The sequence below is a fragment of the Strix uralensis genome, chromosome Z (assembly GCF_047716275.1).
Source record: "Strix uralensis isolate ZFMK-TIS-50842 chromosome Z, bStrUra1, whole genome shotgun sequence".
NCBI lineage: Eukaryota > Metazoa > Chordata > Aves > Strigiformes > Strigidae > Strix > Strix uralensis.
In genome coordinates, this window is record NC_134012.1 from 76,185,659 (window position 1) to 76,201,664 (window position 16,006).

A 16,006-nucleotide genomic window follows, 5' to 3' on the forward strand; every position below is an offset into this window, starting at 1 on the left:
GAAAAGCAGCATACTCACACTTGTAAACAGTTCAAGTAGAAACTGCATCTGTGACGGAAAGGAAGAAGCCAGAATGAAGGTGGGATAACACCAAGAAATGCACAGATTTTTCTGCTACCCTTACTGTCATTCACAGTATCAAAAAGGAGCTTGTACATACAGGAACTTTAAAGGATCAATGCCTAAGTACATACCCATATAAATAAAGAACAGAATCACAGAATCATCTAGGTTGGAAAAGACCTTGAAGATCATCCAGTCCAACCGTTAACCTAACACTGACAGTTCCCAACTACACCATATCCCTCAGCACTCTGTCGACCCGACTCTTAAACACCTCCAGGGATGGGGACTCCACCACCTCCCTGGGCAGCCCATTCCAACACCTAACAACCCGTTCTGTAAAGAAAGGCTTCCTAATATCCAGTCTAAACCTTCCCGGCCACAACTTGAGGCCATTCCCTCTTGTCCTATCGCTTGTTACTTGGTTAAAGAGACTCATCCCCAGCTCTCTGCAACCTCCTTTCAGGTAGTTGTAGAGGGCGATGAGGTCTCCCCTCAGCCTCCTCTTGTCCAGACTAAACAACCCCAGTTCCCTCAGCCACTCCTCATAAGACCTGTGCTCCAGACCCTTCACCAGCTTCATTGCCCTTCTTTGGACACGCTCGAGTAATTCAATGTCCTTTTTGGAGTGAGGGGCCCAAAACTGAACAGTCGTCGAGGTGCGGCCTCACCAGTGCCGAGTACAGGGGTAAGATCACTTCCCTGTCCCTGCTGGCCACGCTATTTCTGATACAAGCCAGGATGCCATTGGCCTTCTTGGCCACCTGGGCACACTGCTGGCTCCTGTTCAGCCAGCTGTCAATCAGCACCCCCAGGTCCCTCTCTGACTGGCAGCTCTCCAGCCACTCCTCCCCAAGCCTGTAGCGCTGCTGGGGGTTGTTGTGGCCCAAGTGCAGCACCCGGCATTTGGCCTTATTGAAACTCCTACAGTTGGCCTTAGCCCATCGCTCCAGCCTGTCCAGGTCTCTCTGCAGAGCCTCCCTACCCTCGAGCACATCAACACTCCCACCCAACTTGGTGTCATCTGCAAACTTACTGAGGGTGCACTCGATCCCCTCGTCTAGATCATCAATAAAGATGTTAAACAGGAGTGGCCCCAAAACTGAGCCCTGGGGGACACCACTCGTGACCAGCTGCCAACTGGATTTAACTCCATTCACCACAACTCTTTGGGCCCGGCCATCCAGCCAGTTTTTTACCCAGAAAAGTGTGTGCCCATCCAAGTCACGAGCAGCCAGTTTCGCCAGGAGAATGCTGTGGGAAATGGTGTTAAAGGCCTTACTGAAGTCAAGGTAGACAACGTCCACAGCCTTTCCCTCATCCAATAAGCAGGTCGCCCTGTCGTAGAAGGAGATCAGGCTTGTCAAGCAGGACCTGCCTTTCATAAACCCAAGCTGACTGGCCCTGATCATCCGGTTGTCCCACATGTGTTTATGATGGTACTTAGGATGAGCTGCACCATCAGCTTCCCAGGCACAGAAGTCAAGCTGACAGGCCTGTAATTTCCCGGCTCATCCTTCCGACCCTTCTTATACATGGGCGTCACACTGGCCAATTTCCAATCTGTTGGGACCTCCCTGGTCAGCCAGGACTGCCGGTAAATGATGGAAAGCAGCTTGGTGAGCACCCCAGCCAGCTCCTTCAGCACCCTCGGGTGTATCCCATCCGGTCCCATAGACTTGTGTATGTCTATGCAATGCAGTAGGTCACCGACTATCTCCTCCTGTATTGTGGGGGGGTCATTCTCCCAGTGTCTGTCTTCTGGCTGAGTGTAAGGAACTGCGTTAGACTTTGCTTGTCTCAACATTGCTGTTGCACCACCACTATTTCCTGGCCTCGGCACCCTGTTGCCATGGAGGAGTATGTTCTGAAGGAGATGAAGGGTCCCAGACAAAACCACGACATCCGCCCGAAGCTAAATCGGGGTGCGGGAGACATGCGGGTGGGCATGACCAGCGCCTGGGCATCTGTGCATGGAGGACCATGGGACCAGGAGCCCCATGATCGGGATGAGACGTGCAGGCTGGCACGAAATGGGCGGACACTTTTGGAAAAGGTCGAGGGGACTGGGACAATAAAGGGACTGCGTACTCCTCCCTCGTTGGCACCTTCTTCAACACCTGTTGGAGCCGGGACCTCAGCGGAGCTTGGAGCACCATCACCTGCACCGAGCCCGAGCCAACGGAACATCGCTGGATCCCTGGTGGTGGTGGTAATTAGCTGCATACCTACTGTCTTTCTTGCTTAAGGTTTCTGACTTTCCCCTTCTTTTCCTCTCTGTCCTATCGCTAGTACTAATTGTTATAGCAAATAAAGTTCACAAGGTTATACAGCATCTGACCTCGTTTGTGTCTTAATCTCGCTCTTGGGATCATTTAAGAACCCGCCCCGATATTGGATCGGGACACTGAGGAGCTGGATTCCCTCAGTACAACTAGTTTTGTTATTAAAGACTGAGGCAAAGAAGGCATTAAACACCTCAGCCTTTTCCTCGTCACTTGTTACCATGTTTCCTCCCATGTCTAGCAGGGAATAGAGGCTCTCCTTGGTCTTTCTTTTGCTGCTGACATACTTATAGAAACATTTCTTGTTGTCCTTGATTGCTGAAACCAGTATAGTATACTGAACATACTATACTGTGCCAGCATTTAACACCAACCAGAGTTTGAGTCTTAAAGCTTCTATTGTTCTTTAGTACTTCATTTTCCCCCTTCATTTGGACTTTTCATGAAATTTCTAAATCAGCTCAATTAACATTAAATCTTAAGTTAGTCTTGCTAAAAGACGTACGTGACATACATCTGACTAAGAACTGAACATGAAAGCTCAGGCATCACTTGCTTAAACCAGGAGTCCGGGCTGAATATTAAGACATATGAGCAGGACAAACATTTGATTTTTGTGATGCTAAATACTGTCGTTGCTGCTTTCATAAATAAAATGGTTTGAGTTTCCTGCTTCTCTCTGTAGCAACAGGTTCTGAAGTGGGTGTGTGTCCTTCAGCTTGGGAAGGAAGAGTCTAGTGATAATAGTCATCAGATCTCAGTTATGCCATCCACTCTTACATCACAATGAGCAGCTTCCCTTCATTTCACCTTTTCAGAACCTCCTTCTTTTATAGTGTATGACCTATGATATTAATGAGCAGTAACAATGTGCCTCTAGGCAGCATTTCTATGCAGATTCTGACTCTGGAAGATATCACATTGTATGGCCACAAACAAAAATACACAAATGCATGACATTCACAGCACAGCAGCACCTGTTAAATACATGAAACAAAGCTAAGGTAAGAAAATGCTGCTTTTTCAGTATGTTTGAAAAATCATTTAGTGCAGTGACAGGGTATGGATCATTCACCAAACGCTTGCTAGAAAAAGGGTAAAATCTAATCACTGAAAGCAAAAGTGAGGACGGACTGCAAAGCTCCAAACAGGTTATGTATGACTCAGCTTTCCAAAGAAATGACAGAGTTAAAGGTGTGGAATGGATTTCACCACATTTCATTACTTCCCATCAGGTATGAAAAATCACTGTAAAATCCACACATATCTTACTAACCTTTACCAGAGCACAAGGAGAAACGTACAACCTCAAGCTTATACTCCACAGAAGATGGCAGTCATTTTTTGTGTGGGAAGATTTCTGGTGTTTCTCCTCCAATTATTAATTTGATGTTAGCTAAATATGTAAGAAACTCACCAAGCAATACAATCTATAAACAAATAATTTAAGCCAAAAAATATAAGCCAGTGATGAAAATACTGCTTTTCCTTAACTGAAGACAGATTTTTAAGAAGACATGGCATTACAAACAAAGCACAGTTTGTGTTACATACAGAAATCTCATACCAAATGCCTTAGTAACTGTCCATATACACGATGGTTCTATGAGCTGCTATTTACAGCCAAATAATTGTCTGCTTCCCCAGCTCTTCAGCCTTTATTCACAACTACTCATACAAACAAGCTTGGGCCCTTAGGAATTCAGAACATTTAAAAAAATATTCCAAGTTGCCCCCTCTGACCTCCATGTAAAGGAGGGTTTGTCTGGCTACAGCTGCTGCCACAGGAAAACAGACTGTGCAGTCACTGATCTTATCGTCCAGGGTTAATCGACAGTCAGGTTTCACTTCCCAGTTCAGAGAAGCTCTTCCACACAGTCTTCATCAGCCACACCTGCATGGCACTGATGCAGAGCACACCAGGTGCCGACTTTAGAGCATGGGGTAGTAGCTTTAGCCAGCATCCATCACAGAGGCTTCCCCATTCCTCTGGCTGTGCATTTCTATGCTGTGCTGGCAGCTGGCATTGATACTTGCCTGACGTGCCCACGGTGACCCAGTTCAGGGAGCTCAATCTGTAATCCCCTCCTGCTTCTAGGCTGCCCTTGGGACTGTGCCAGTGTCAGCACAGGAGAAGCAGCAGGAGAATGAAGCTCAGCAGGTAAGGAACAGGATTGTCCCATTCACCATCCCTCTCATTAGGCTGGTTTAGCCACCCTGTAACAGCACATGGGGAGGCCAGCAGGTATGTAGGACAGCGCTGACCAGGAACTAACATACCCTTAAGAGGGACAGCAACGTAAAGGTTTCTTTTAAAGGAACACAAGCGACAGCAGAAGTAGACCAGCTTTATAAGATACAATCTGGAATGGTTTGCTCTCCAGTTAACGTTATAACTGGCAAGAAAAGCAGGGAAAGTGATCCTCCTTTTAGGCAGGAATGTGAAGTAAATAGTATCAGAAGGCCGTTTCAAATAAAAAGCAATGAGAAAAGATGAGACATAAGGATCTAAGCCGCTCCCTGATGTGCTTTCCTTTCGCAAAGAATCAACTGCAATCTTGCACAGATGGCCCTGCTCATGGAGATAAGAAAATACTGCCAGATAGGTAATATACCAAAAGAGTCCTAACTCCCATACCAAAATGTTTGAAGTTTATGCTTGCAGAAAAAAAACCCCGAATAACCCAAACACAAAAACCCAAATGAAACAAACCCAAAAGATAAAGGAAGCAGAAGAGGACAAGTTGAAATATCTACCTCTGGGATTATGTCTGCACCATCTTCACATTAGAGGTACAGGAATCAAATGTCTCAATAAAGGAATCAGTCTCAGCAAGAACAATAAGTATCAAAAGAAAGCTAAAATTTATTACCATCCAAGACTCCAATGTAGGTTTTTCTTAGTAAATAATAAACTGCTAGTTTTGTTGATGAAGCTGTTGAAAGTGCTGAGTTCTTGACCACAAAGTTGTTAGACACAAGTAAAAAACCCACTAATATTATTTTCCTCTGTGGATAAAGGGGAAAAACCCCACACCTCAATCTCCATTAAACTTGGCAGAATAATTTAGTTGTAAACCATGCCAGAAGAGAATACAATATTAAGAGTTAGCTCCACCTAGTTATACTTATGTAACTAGGTAAAGTAAGCGCAGTACCAAGTAACACACACCACAGAGTACATACAATTCTAAGTTTTAAGCATTGGCTTTTTTAGTCTCATTCAGAAATACAGGATTACAAAAGACCATCTCAGCGATAAAGTACAATCCACTTAAGCTGAAGACAACCCTGCAATAGTCAAGACTAAAAATTTCAGAAAACAGAGAGAGAATAGATAAGAGGCCCCATACTGCTTCTCTATAATCACAAGACAGTTAAAAATCACCAAAGAGTACAGCAAACGAACACCCCTTCTCTGTCCCTTAAGAGTAACAACTTAAAACCACCACAGCTTCAACAGACTATGTGACCTGGGGAAAATGTCCCTCTGCTATCTATCAGTTCCCATGGCATATGAGCAGGTACTCTTAAGTGAACACTTCTACAGGCACACTCACCCTAGTACCTCAAGTCTTACAGTGACTACTTACAGATACTTGAGAGAAAATGAAAGAAAGGGACAAGAGCCCAGGAGCCAATTTACATACCAGACAGAAAGTAGGGCTCCTCAAGGAACTTGTGAAGACTTAGAAACAGTATTAATTGTTCGCAAATAAAGCTACAGTGGAAATCAAGTATTTCCAGTACACCAGTTCAGTTAACAGGATAACTTAGCATCCTGTTTAAGAAGTGCACAGACAGAATACTACTGCCCAAAGCAAATTTTTTCCTTCCCAAAGGCTCACTCCTCTGCATAGTTCAGCAAAGACTCAGAACTATACCTTTAAATCAGGTTGTATGCACAGTTATCATTCACACTGACTGTGAACTCTTCCAAGCTTTGGATATGTCCCCTATCTCTTACCACCTGGTAAGAGATATTTTTCCTTAGGTTAAGTACAGGCAATACCATCTAAGCTTCCTAATAAAGTCTTGCACCTGCAGGCAGACAACACCAGGGAAAACTTGCTCTAGGTAAAGAGTGGTACTCCATCGCACTGCAAGGTCCCTGATGCTGGTGGTCAATGCACACACATTGTCTGGGCAGTCATGCAATGATACTTCCTCCTCAATAGTATTGCCTCTTGAAGCAGAAACTGTCTGTCACATTTGCTTGCATAACCAGGAGGGAATAAGGGGAAGGAAATAAAATATCAAACCAAGAGAATAAGGTTGCAGACCATCATGTAGATTACTCAGTGTGGTGTTTTACAACAATCCTAAACCATGTGAACTATTCTGGACTTGGGTAAAAAGCACCTGTTAGAAGACATTCTCCCCAACGTCAGTGTGTGCCACAACCAAAAAAATCCACCAAACCATAACATACTACAAATATAACACCTTTAGTACAAAAGAACAACATCCTCAAGGTCTACAGTATGTCTGGAAACTTTGAAAGAGAGAGTTAAACTGATCTAAGATACCCACAATGACAGTATCTTTATCAGCTTCCTTCTTCCCCAGTACAGTATCATGCAATCCTTTCCTTTAATTTTACAAGCTCAATCTTGATACAAGGTTCCCTGTTCACATTGGCTTCATTTCAAGGACAAGTCCCAAAGCTCACTCTCCTGTAGGCAAGCAGCCTTTCAATTTCTAGCTTGCAGATTCATCTATAAACACCGTAAATGCAAATCTAGTTTCTAAAGTTTGCTTCCCCAAGCATTTTCATTCTTTCAATGCATTTAAAAATCATACTGCTCCAAGCTTTGTGGTGCAAGGCTAAATGTACCAAAGTCTTAAGTCTCCTCTCTTAAGAAGCTTCTTCCCACAGCTTCACCATCTTAGCGTCTCTTCTTCACTTTAGAACAGAAGAGTAGCAATCTCTTTGAAATGGAAGGACAAGAGCTGCAAGTATCATGACGTAGCAGGGCACTGCACAAGAATATGGGGAGATACCTGGCTCTATAATTCACTTCTGGTGTTAGCCCATTCCATAACAGCACCAAAACCAATAAGAATGTCACCCAACAACTGACCAAAACATGTAAGCTTCACTCATTCTGTATCACCCCCTAGGTGATGATACCTCAGAGTTTAATAACATTACTGTAAGGGAAAGAATGTTGTTTTCGCATAATAAGCCTGATGGGAAGGGCAGGAGCGATTCACCAAAGCAATCAACAATAGCAATTCACAACCATTGAAATCCCTGGCCTAGGGCTAGAAGGCAAGTGGTCTTTTTGTCAACTGTGATGACCCAGTACTTGGAACTGGCTTTAGATGGATGCAGATACCGAAAGACTTGGGGAACCTGAATTTCGAACTTTTCCTTCTTAGTATGCTTGTGTGATGAGCTCATGCATATCAACTTCTCCGCCCTGGAGAAAGCCAAGGTTCATTTCCATGAACATGCGATGTATGAACACATACATGAAGGGGCGTATCGGTAGGTGGTTCGGGAAGTCTGTACACCCTGTAGTACTCAGCCAGTGAGGAATCAGGGGAGGGAACTCGCGGTTGGGAGAAAGGGATATAAACCATTGCATCATGGCTGTTAGGTGCGTCCACTTGATGGGGGCACCTGGTCTTGCAAAGAACGTAATAAAGAGTGCTTCACACCGCATCCTGTCTGAACCGTTGATAATTGGCAACTGAGCGTTTCTCACAATTACCTATATTAGACTCCTTGGCACAGGCCTTTGTACCCTGTCTACTAAATTTCACACCATTTATGCTACTCCAAAATTCACTGCATAATGAAGGCATGCAATAAAACACTTTAGGCTTGAATATCTTTAGGCTTTCACACTTCTCTCAGCTTCTACCTAGCTCAGCTGAGATCTAATGATGGTTAAGCAGGATCTACTACACCGCATGGTAAGTCAATAAACACTTTCCTGGTTCATTGGACAATCCTCCTTTGTGTCACCTATCTTCCTGCAATGGGGTCAAAATACAGTTTGAGAAACAACAGTCTTATTTGAGACAGATCCTATGCAAGCCACTACCATCCAGGAAACCAAAGCTACTGAGGTGCTGCTTCAACTGGAACCTTTTCTTCAGAATATAAAATTGTACCAACATTGTAGCTGTAGCACAGGTTTGCTAACCAAACGGGTTAAAAACAGAAGGACACCTGGCCACTAATGCCAGCTGAGGGTCTCCCAGGAAACATGCAATTTCCTCCAAGAACTGATACACCTTTGAATACCTCTGACCAACTGCAACAAACATCACAGTTCCTCCAGAATCACTATACCATCCATTGTTCTCATAATTTCCAGTTTAACTTCCTTGTTGTCAGTTCACGTTCTTCTGCCTTTGTACTAAAGTGACTCTCCATCTCTGTCCCTCCTACATATTTAACTTGAGGTAGATTTATGGAGGCAATCACAACTCCACACAGGCTGAGATTTCACAGTGTTTTCAGCTGATCTGAGTGTGCACTGCTGCCATAAATTAGATATAAGGTGGGTTTTTCCCCTCCTTGACAGCACTGCTGCATCAAAAAAACCCCACCCAGAAACACACAGCAGAGGAAAACAATACCACTCCTTTCAGCCACCGACAGCATGGACTGAGCTTGGCACACAGCTCTCATGAAAACACGGCCTCAGCCTCTCTCTTCCTAAGCTAAAGGGGCCAATTTCTGTTCAGTTTGCACAGCTTCAGCAGAGGAAGTGGCATACCGAACATCTGGAGATAATGGGGAGGAAAAAAAGGAAATACCAAAAAACTCCCACAAACGCAGAAGGGCAAAAAAGCAAAGCTTGGAAAGACAGAATGAAAGTTTCAGCACACCCCTAACATACTAGCTCCGGTACTGATCATGCCTTACTGAGCATGGCTAGAACAGAAATCCAAGACGAGCATTTTTATCTGCTTCCTGATGAGTTTAGATTTACAAAGATTTGTGCATTTAAACTGCAGGCACAGAACAATCAGCAAGCTCTAGTTTTAATTACACTTAGTTTTAAAAGACCTACAAAGCAGGCATTATTCTCCCCCAGAGTGAGAAATAAACCAAGCAGGGCTGAGCAATTACACCCAAAAAGCATCTTCATCTCTTGTGCTTTTCATACAGCAGATCTCTCGGCACATTTTGTAAGGCAGTAATTGTCACCAGTAGCATTGTATGGTGACAGTCTCTTGCAGCTTGTGCAATCCGCAGCGCTCAGGTTATTATGTGTTTGCGAAAAGGAGGCATTTCGAGGCATGGCTGGGAGGTAAAGTGACTTGAGATGCAGAAGAATAATTCCTTCCACCGCACTTTCCGGTTAAGAGACCACCTTTTTCAGTACCCACACAACCACCAGGGCCAGGCCTTGGAGACAAGCATGGAATAACCAACTTCTCCTCTGAAAGCTGACAAGGCTGATACAACATTTACACTGTTCACAACAGCACAGAAAGGGTTCTTTGCTGTAATCCAAATTTCACAATTTTTAACCCTTAAGACAAGCAAACCACCACACAAAGACACCAACCAACCAACCGGGTTTCCAGCAGCTTTGTGGCCAACATTTTCAAGTCCACTCAGTGTAATTAATTATCATGTTCTACTGGAATTTGTGTACATGTAGTTATAGAAGCAGTGAATTCTACACTTGCAGTATTTATCGTTGTGCCTGTACAAGTAACACAGGAAACGGTACCACAGACGTTTGTACCTTCTGCATCTTTAGTACTTAACCATTTTACCTCTGTACAATAAGAAAGGTTAACACATGCTTTTTAATGCAGCAATGGAGATGAGGTTACAACAAGAAAATCCAAGAAAACAGAAACTGGAAATTTCAATATATCACAGTTAAAAATTTGATACCTGCATGCAATACTTCTAGTCTTACAGGACCATCTTCCATATTGCTCCTCCCCCTCCCAAATGACTTCCTAATCTGATAATTCATTGGAAAAAAAATGTTACACTATAACATTATTAAAGACATTCAGCATGGGTTTTGAATTTGAAAGAAGTATCACCTGAAAGGAATTTCACATCCTATACATCTCACAATGGAACTTGACAATACTCACACAATTTTAATACACTGGCTAGTTACCAAGATTAGTTTAGGTTGTCAAGCCTGAAAAGAGCCATGAAGGTCAAATTCTAGGTGCCATCCAAGTATTTTTTGTTTGGTATTTTTTACCTTCCTCCCAACACAGGACTGCAGTATAGTTACAGTAATGATATGTGGATAGATGGTGGACAGGCTTTGCAGTTCTAAAAAGCAGTGTTTCTGAAAACTGATATGTGAATAACCAAAAATACATACATGCACACATATATATATGTTCTGTCTACATACTCCCTGCTTACTACAGAAATCAGTTTCCAGCATCCATGAAAAAACAAACAAAAGCAAAACCAAACCTCTTTCCACTCAACACTCAAAGGTAAAAGAATGTTTTTTGGATTGTAAATACACATTTGCACAACTCCCTGCTCTCTCTTATTGGCACCTTCAGCATGTTACTCTATGAGTTTTTCTCTCATAACTGATAAAGCAATTAGATACCTTAGATAGCAGGGTTAGCTTACTGATTTTTATTGTTAGAATCTCTGCTTAGTGAGCCATGAAGCAGAAACAGACTGGTTTCCCAAACTTCTGAGATTCATCACAGCTTTTATTCAAGAACAAGTTGCAAGTGTTTCCCTAGCAAGTCCAACAGGTCCTATACAAGCTTGAAGTTTAAAACTGTTAGATAGCTCTTCCTACTTTTTGCATCAAAAAGAATCCAAAAATTGCAAATCATAGCACAATGAAAATACCATTCTTCAGTTCCAAAACTTTATTTCAACAATCTACATCTCTTTTAGGAAGCACATGAAAGTTTAAAGCAAAAAAAAACCAACAAACAGGGGACTAGGGGGTAAAAAAAGGGGGAGCTGTTTGTAAAACCAGGAACTAAATCACTTCACACAGACACAGTATGTATCTACATTATAGATTTGTTTGGGTACCTCTCCCTGTCATTATTTAAGGAATGCCGCATTTCTCAGAGTAATGTAGCAACTCCAAAGTAAGGCCAGTCACAGAAGGGTAGAAAAACCCATTTCTATTAGTTTGACCTGGTTTCAAGGTTTTTACTTGCCTGCTCACTGTGGTGAGGTTTTTAATACCCATGACTTGAATTCTTGTCTTTTGGACGGACTGAAGTAAAAGCACTGCACCAGTGTATTTAAAATGCACGGTCACACTGCCTGCAAGTGCAGGCAGAATTAAAATTAACAAAATAGCTTCAGTAAATCTGTGGCTCTTTCATGATAATCTCTACCACTCCTTGAAGTATCATGGTTGGATGACTACTTCGCATATTTGTAGGCAGCCTGCATCTGAATAACGCAAATAATATCTATCACTTCAAATTTGTAAGATGGGAAAAAAGTGTATGCAATGCAACATACACAATGATCAAGAGCAAGCACAATCTTCTCATACGTTCTGTGCTAAAGACAAGATTGGATCCACAAGTCTCACAAAATTGTTTTGGTACAAAAGCTTAAGATAAACCAACTGGAACAGCCACAAATGTGTTGGAAGAAATCACATACAGGCAAGACAAATAAGGGTGATCCTGTCAGTATCCACAATCCCAAATTCCTTTTTTCTTATTCTCCCCAGGCATAAATCAAAACACACCAAAGAATGGAATAAAATTCAAACATTTTGGCAAAACAATGAGGACTGTGCATGACTTTTTTGCAAAGGCACAGTGAAAAGGCACCAGAAAACTAGAAAAGTGCATTTTTTTGCAGCCCAGGCACACCAGTATCCCTTCTCGTTTCCAACAACTCTAGGTTTTGTGTTAAGCAATATTTAAACCTCCTTTATTAGTTTCAATCAAAAATTTCATTTACACAACCCATTTACTTTCTTCAAGACACCTTTCTTAGATCACTTTCTTATCCAAATGATTTTTTAATTCTTGTTACTGTCAGAAGTATTATGAGGTAATAAAGACTGCTCTAAATAATTTACAAGGGAAAACAGTGAAGATTATTAAAATTTCTGAGTATTTGCATCTTCGCTGAGCTTTCTCAAAAGGCAGGTTGGCCTAGGAACTTCAGGATCCATTCATTCAAATACATCTCTGTCAATAAACACTCATCTGTTCATTTATTCACCTTGTTTGCTGCATGACTGCAGCTAAGTAAGATGAAATAAAGGAATTTTCTTAAGAAGGGGGGGGGGGGGGGAAGGGGGGGGAAGGTCGATTTTGCAATACGGAACCTTTCATCATTGCTTAGCTCACACACTAAATCACATTTGGGTTCCCAAATGAACACAAGAAATTTTAAAGTCAAAGGTGTCTTTCAAATTCACTGCTTTGAGCCTCAGGGTTGAATTTGCAACTATATTTATATGCAAACGTTAACGGTGAGAAACCTACCTAAGGGGTAGAGGAAGAATAAGAATGGAAAGCGATGAAGGATTTACAAGGGAGTATTTCAAGCAACCCTAGAAGTTTTAAGTTTAAAAAGAAGTTAAAACCACCACTGAACTATTCAACAACTATCCTGACATTTGCTTACTGTTATGGTTTTACTTAACACTTAGAAGTGGAATAATTCTAGCTTCTTAAGTGATGCTTAAGTGAAAGCTTTAGCCCTTTCAAATAACTGCATTCCATTTTTAAAGCAAAATCCATGTCAAAATCTTCACAATGATTCACATCCACTGGTATCTTCTCACAAAAGTAAATAAAATCGATGAGATGCTTAATTTTCTTTACTTTTTTCAATGAAAAACTAGAACAGAGTCTAACATTGTTTTCAGTTCTTAAATTATAGGTTTACACTACAGGCCAAGCTGATATAGCATTAAGATGAATAAAACCAACCTCAGTATTGTAATACCTTGTCTGTAATGGATCACGTTAATATACCAGTTTTGTACTAAACTCCATTGCCTAATATTGTGCCAGTTTGAAAAACTCAATTTGTTTGGTCTTTTTTACTATTTAACATTATTCAGTGTTTGCACTTCCCTGTACTGTAAAAATGAAACTCTTGGTCTTCACTGCTGTGTTCTAGAGCTAGCATGTGACTTCTAAAGCATGTTTGTTTGGGAATATCCCCATTTATTTAAACATTTCTTATGTAATTGGCCTAAGGGCAATTGTTCTATTTCATAAATATGCATCAGGGACCAAACACTGTGTTGACTCTTTAAAATAAGAACAAGAGATGTTACATAAACCTTAACGCTTTCTAAACTAGCATGCTGATGTTGTCTTCTCCCTGAAGAACCTTAAGAAAACATGTTAGATAATTTCTAGATTTGTGCCTTTATTTTCTTCTATAAAGTAAATCATGTATCAGTGTCCGTAAGCACAAACATAGCTCTATTTTTAAGAGTCCAGAAACCTAACCCTGGATTTCAAAACACTTTATGCGTTCTTGCCAAAAAGAATGGAAATCAAATCAGTTTTACATGTCCAAACAAAACAGTTAGACCACACAACCTAGACTTATGATTTACCATGATAATGTGTCTAACAAGATACTTAGTAAGTTAATACTACTCCGCTGTCCAACACAGCCCGTCATTTTAGATATATGAAAAAGCCAACCCAGAACACTACGTGAAAATAGAAGTATACATTCATCACGTACCTGTACAAGTCATGGCAACAAGCTGGCACATGAGGTGAAGTTTATTTTAAATACAGTCCAATGAACCTTCTGAGAACGTGGGGGCTTTTTGTTTGCTTTTTGGTGTTTTGTTTTTGGTTTTTTTTAAGTAGTGTTGTATTTTTGTTTTCCTGCCTATGCCAGTACCTTATTTGCAACGTTACCTATCAGTGATCGTTCACTGGAAAGGTACAGACAAGCAGACACAGGATCATCTGCCCCACATACACTACCCTGTGGTAATTAAACACTGATCCTAAGCTTTGAAATCGCCGAGAAGAACACTAGAAAAAGATTCTGCCATACTGGTGTGCTAAAACGCCATCGGATTCCCGCTTAAAGAAGGGGGAAGATGAAAAGAACTCGCACATAACGCAATGCAATGTTAAACTAACAGTTTTAAAACACGAAAAGCAGTGAAAAAACAAGGCGTGACTAATAGCTTGAGCTCGGAGGCGATTACTACACAGCACTCCATAACCAAGGTTGAAGCAGGCAGCGTTTCATCTGCAGCGCTCTGCTGACATACACTGATCTGACTTCCAGCTCCAACCGTGATGCCCAGAAAGTGATCTTCACCGCAGTACTATTTATTGATCAAATACAAGAACAGAGTTTCTCTTGCTTCTTCAACCGTGTTATTAAAGCAAAACCAACACGGAATATGTACGCCGTCCTTCACTATTAACACAACACAAGCTTCTGTCCTACAAACCCCCCACGTTTCCAGCTACCCGCCTGGCTACCAGCAGCAAGCCTCACGTACGCGCCTCACGACACCCAGGTGGGCACCAAACCGAGAAGGTACCAACGAGGAACTGCCCAAGTCTCAGATCCCATCAGACCCGCATTAAAAAAGCAAACACGCCGTAGCTGGAAGTCCAACTCCCTTTCCCGTCTTCGGGCACCTGGGAAGGGGTGGAAAGGCAGCGAGAGGACATTCCAAGCGGCAGGAACTGGGCCTGCCCTCGCCCCCTGCCCCGCCGCGCTCAGCGGCATGGCCCCCGCCGCCCAGACCCGCCGTCGCCCGCACCCACCTGCCGAGGTCCTCGCCCGTCTCGTAATGCTCCTCCAGGTTCTCCTGCCTGAACACCGTCATGGTCGCCGCCGCCCCGCCGCCGTCTCGCCGTCTTCAGCCCCTGCTCGGCGCCTTCATCACCAGCGCCCCGGAGCTGCCGGTGCCGGCTCGCGTTCGGCTGCGCGCCCTGCGGAGGAGCGCGGAGGTGAACGCCCCTGCCCTCGGCCGGGCGGCGTCCCTCCCAGCGCCGGGGCCGCCCCCCGCCCGCCCCGCCCGCGAAGGAAGGGCCAGACCCGCGGGCCAGAGGGCGCCTCCGCTGCCCCTGCCCTAGCGGCGGGAGAAGAAAGCGGCACCCCCCGCCCCCGCCCCTTCCCCTTCCCCTTCCCCTTCCCCGGCAGCCGCACCGCCGCCCAGCCGTCGTGGCGGCCGTCGGCGCCCAGCCACCCGCCCGCCGCATTCCTCCGTAGCTCCGTTGCCCGGTCAACCGGGACGTGCCGCCGAGCCTGCGGCGGGAGCCCCCGGGCATCCCCGCACCTGACCCCGGGCGAGGACGGGAGAGCGAGGACGGGCGTCCCCTCCCCGCCGCCGGGCAGTGTCTCGCGGGCCGGTGCCCCCGCCAGACCGCCGGCTCCCTCGCTCACCCGCCGCCGCGGCGCCCCGGCCACTCCGCGACCTCTGAGGCGGCGCTGCCGCGGCCGCTCCCGGCCGCCGCGCAGGCACGGCGCGACGCCGCCGCGCGGGGCTCCGCCGCCCGGCCAATGGGAAGCCGCTCCCCCCGCCCCTCGCAGCGGCCCGCCCACCTCTGCCCCGCCGCTGCCGCCGCCGCCGCCGGGCGCCACGGCCAGGTGCGCCCCGCCCCGGCCCGGCCCGGCCCGGCCCGGCCCGGCGGGAGCCCGCGGCTGCGTGCCCCCTTCCCGCACCCCCGCCCGGCGCGGGCTTGCGGGCGGCTCC

General features: G+C 44.6%; 1 protein-coding gene across 4 annotated transcripts in view; it reads right to left on the reverse strand.

Moving 5' to 3' along the window:
* The window catches only part of DAPK1 (death associated protein kinase 1), a 102,340-nt gene extending 86,615 nt beyond the window's left edge, over positions 1–15,725 (reverse strand). For 3 of the 4 annotated variants that reach the window (XM_074856088.1, XM_074856086.1, XM_074856089.1), the window contains exons 1-2: positions 15,697–15,725; positions 15,075–15,242 (exon numbers count right to left, since the gene is read on the reverse strand). In XM_074856088.1, coding sequence (XP_074712189.1) covers positions 15,075–15,136 — 62 coding nt within the window. In that variant the 5' untranslated portion in view covers positions 15,137–15,242; positions 15,697–15,725. Of the gene's footprint in view, positions 1–15,074; positions 15,253–15,696 lie in introns of those variants that run through there. The other variant, XM_074856087.1, reaches the window with a different exon arrangement.
* Positions 15,726–16,006: the final 281 nt, after the last annotated feature.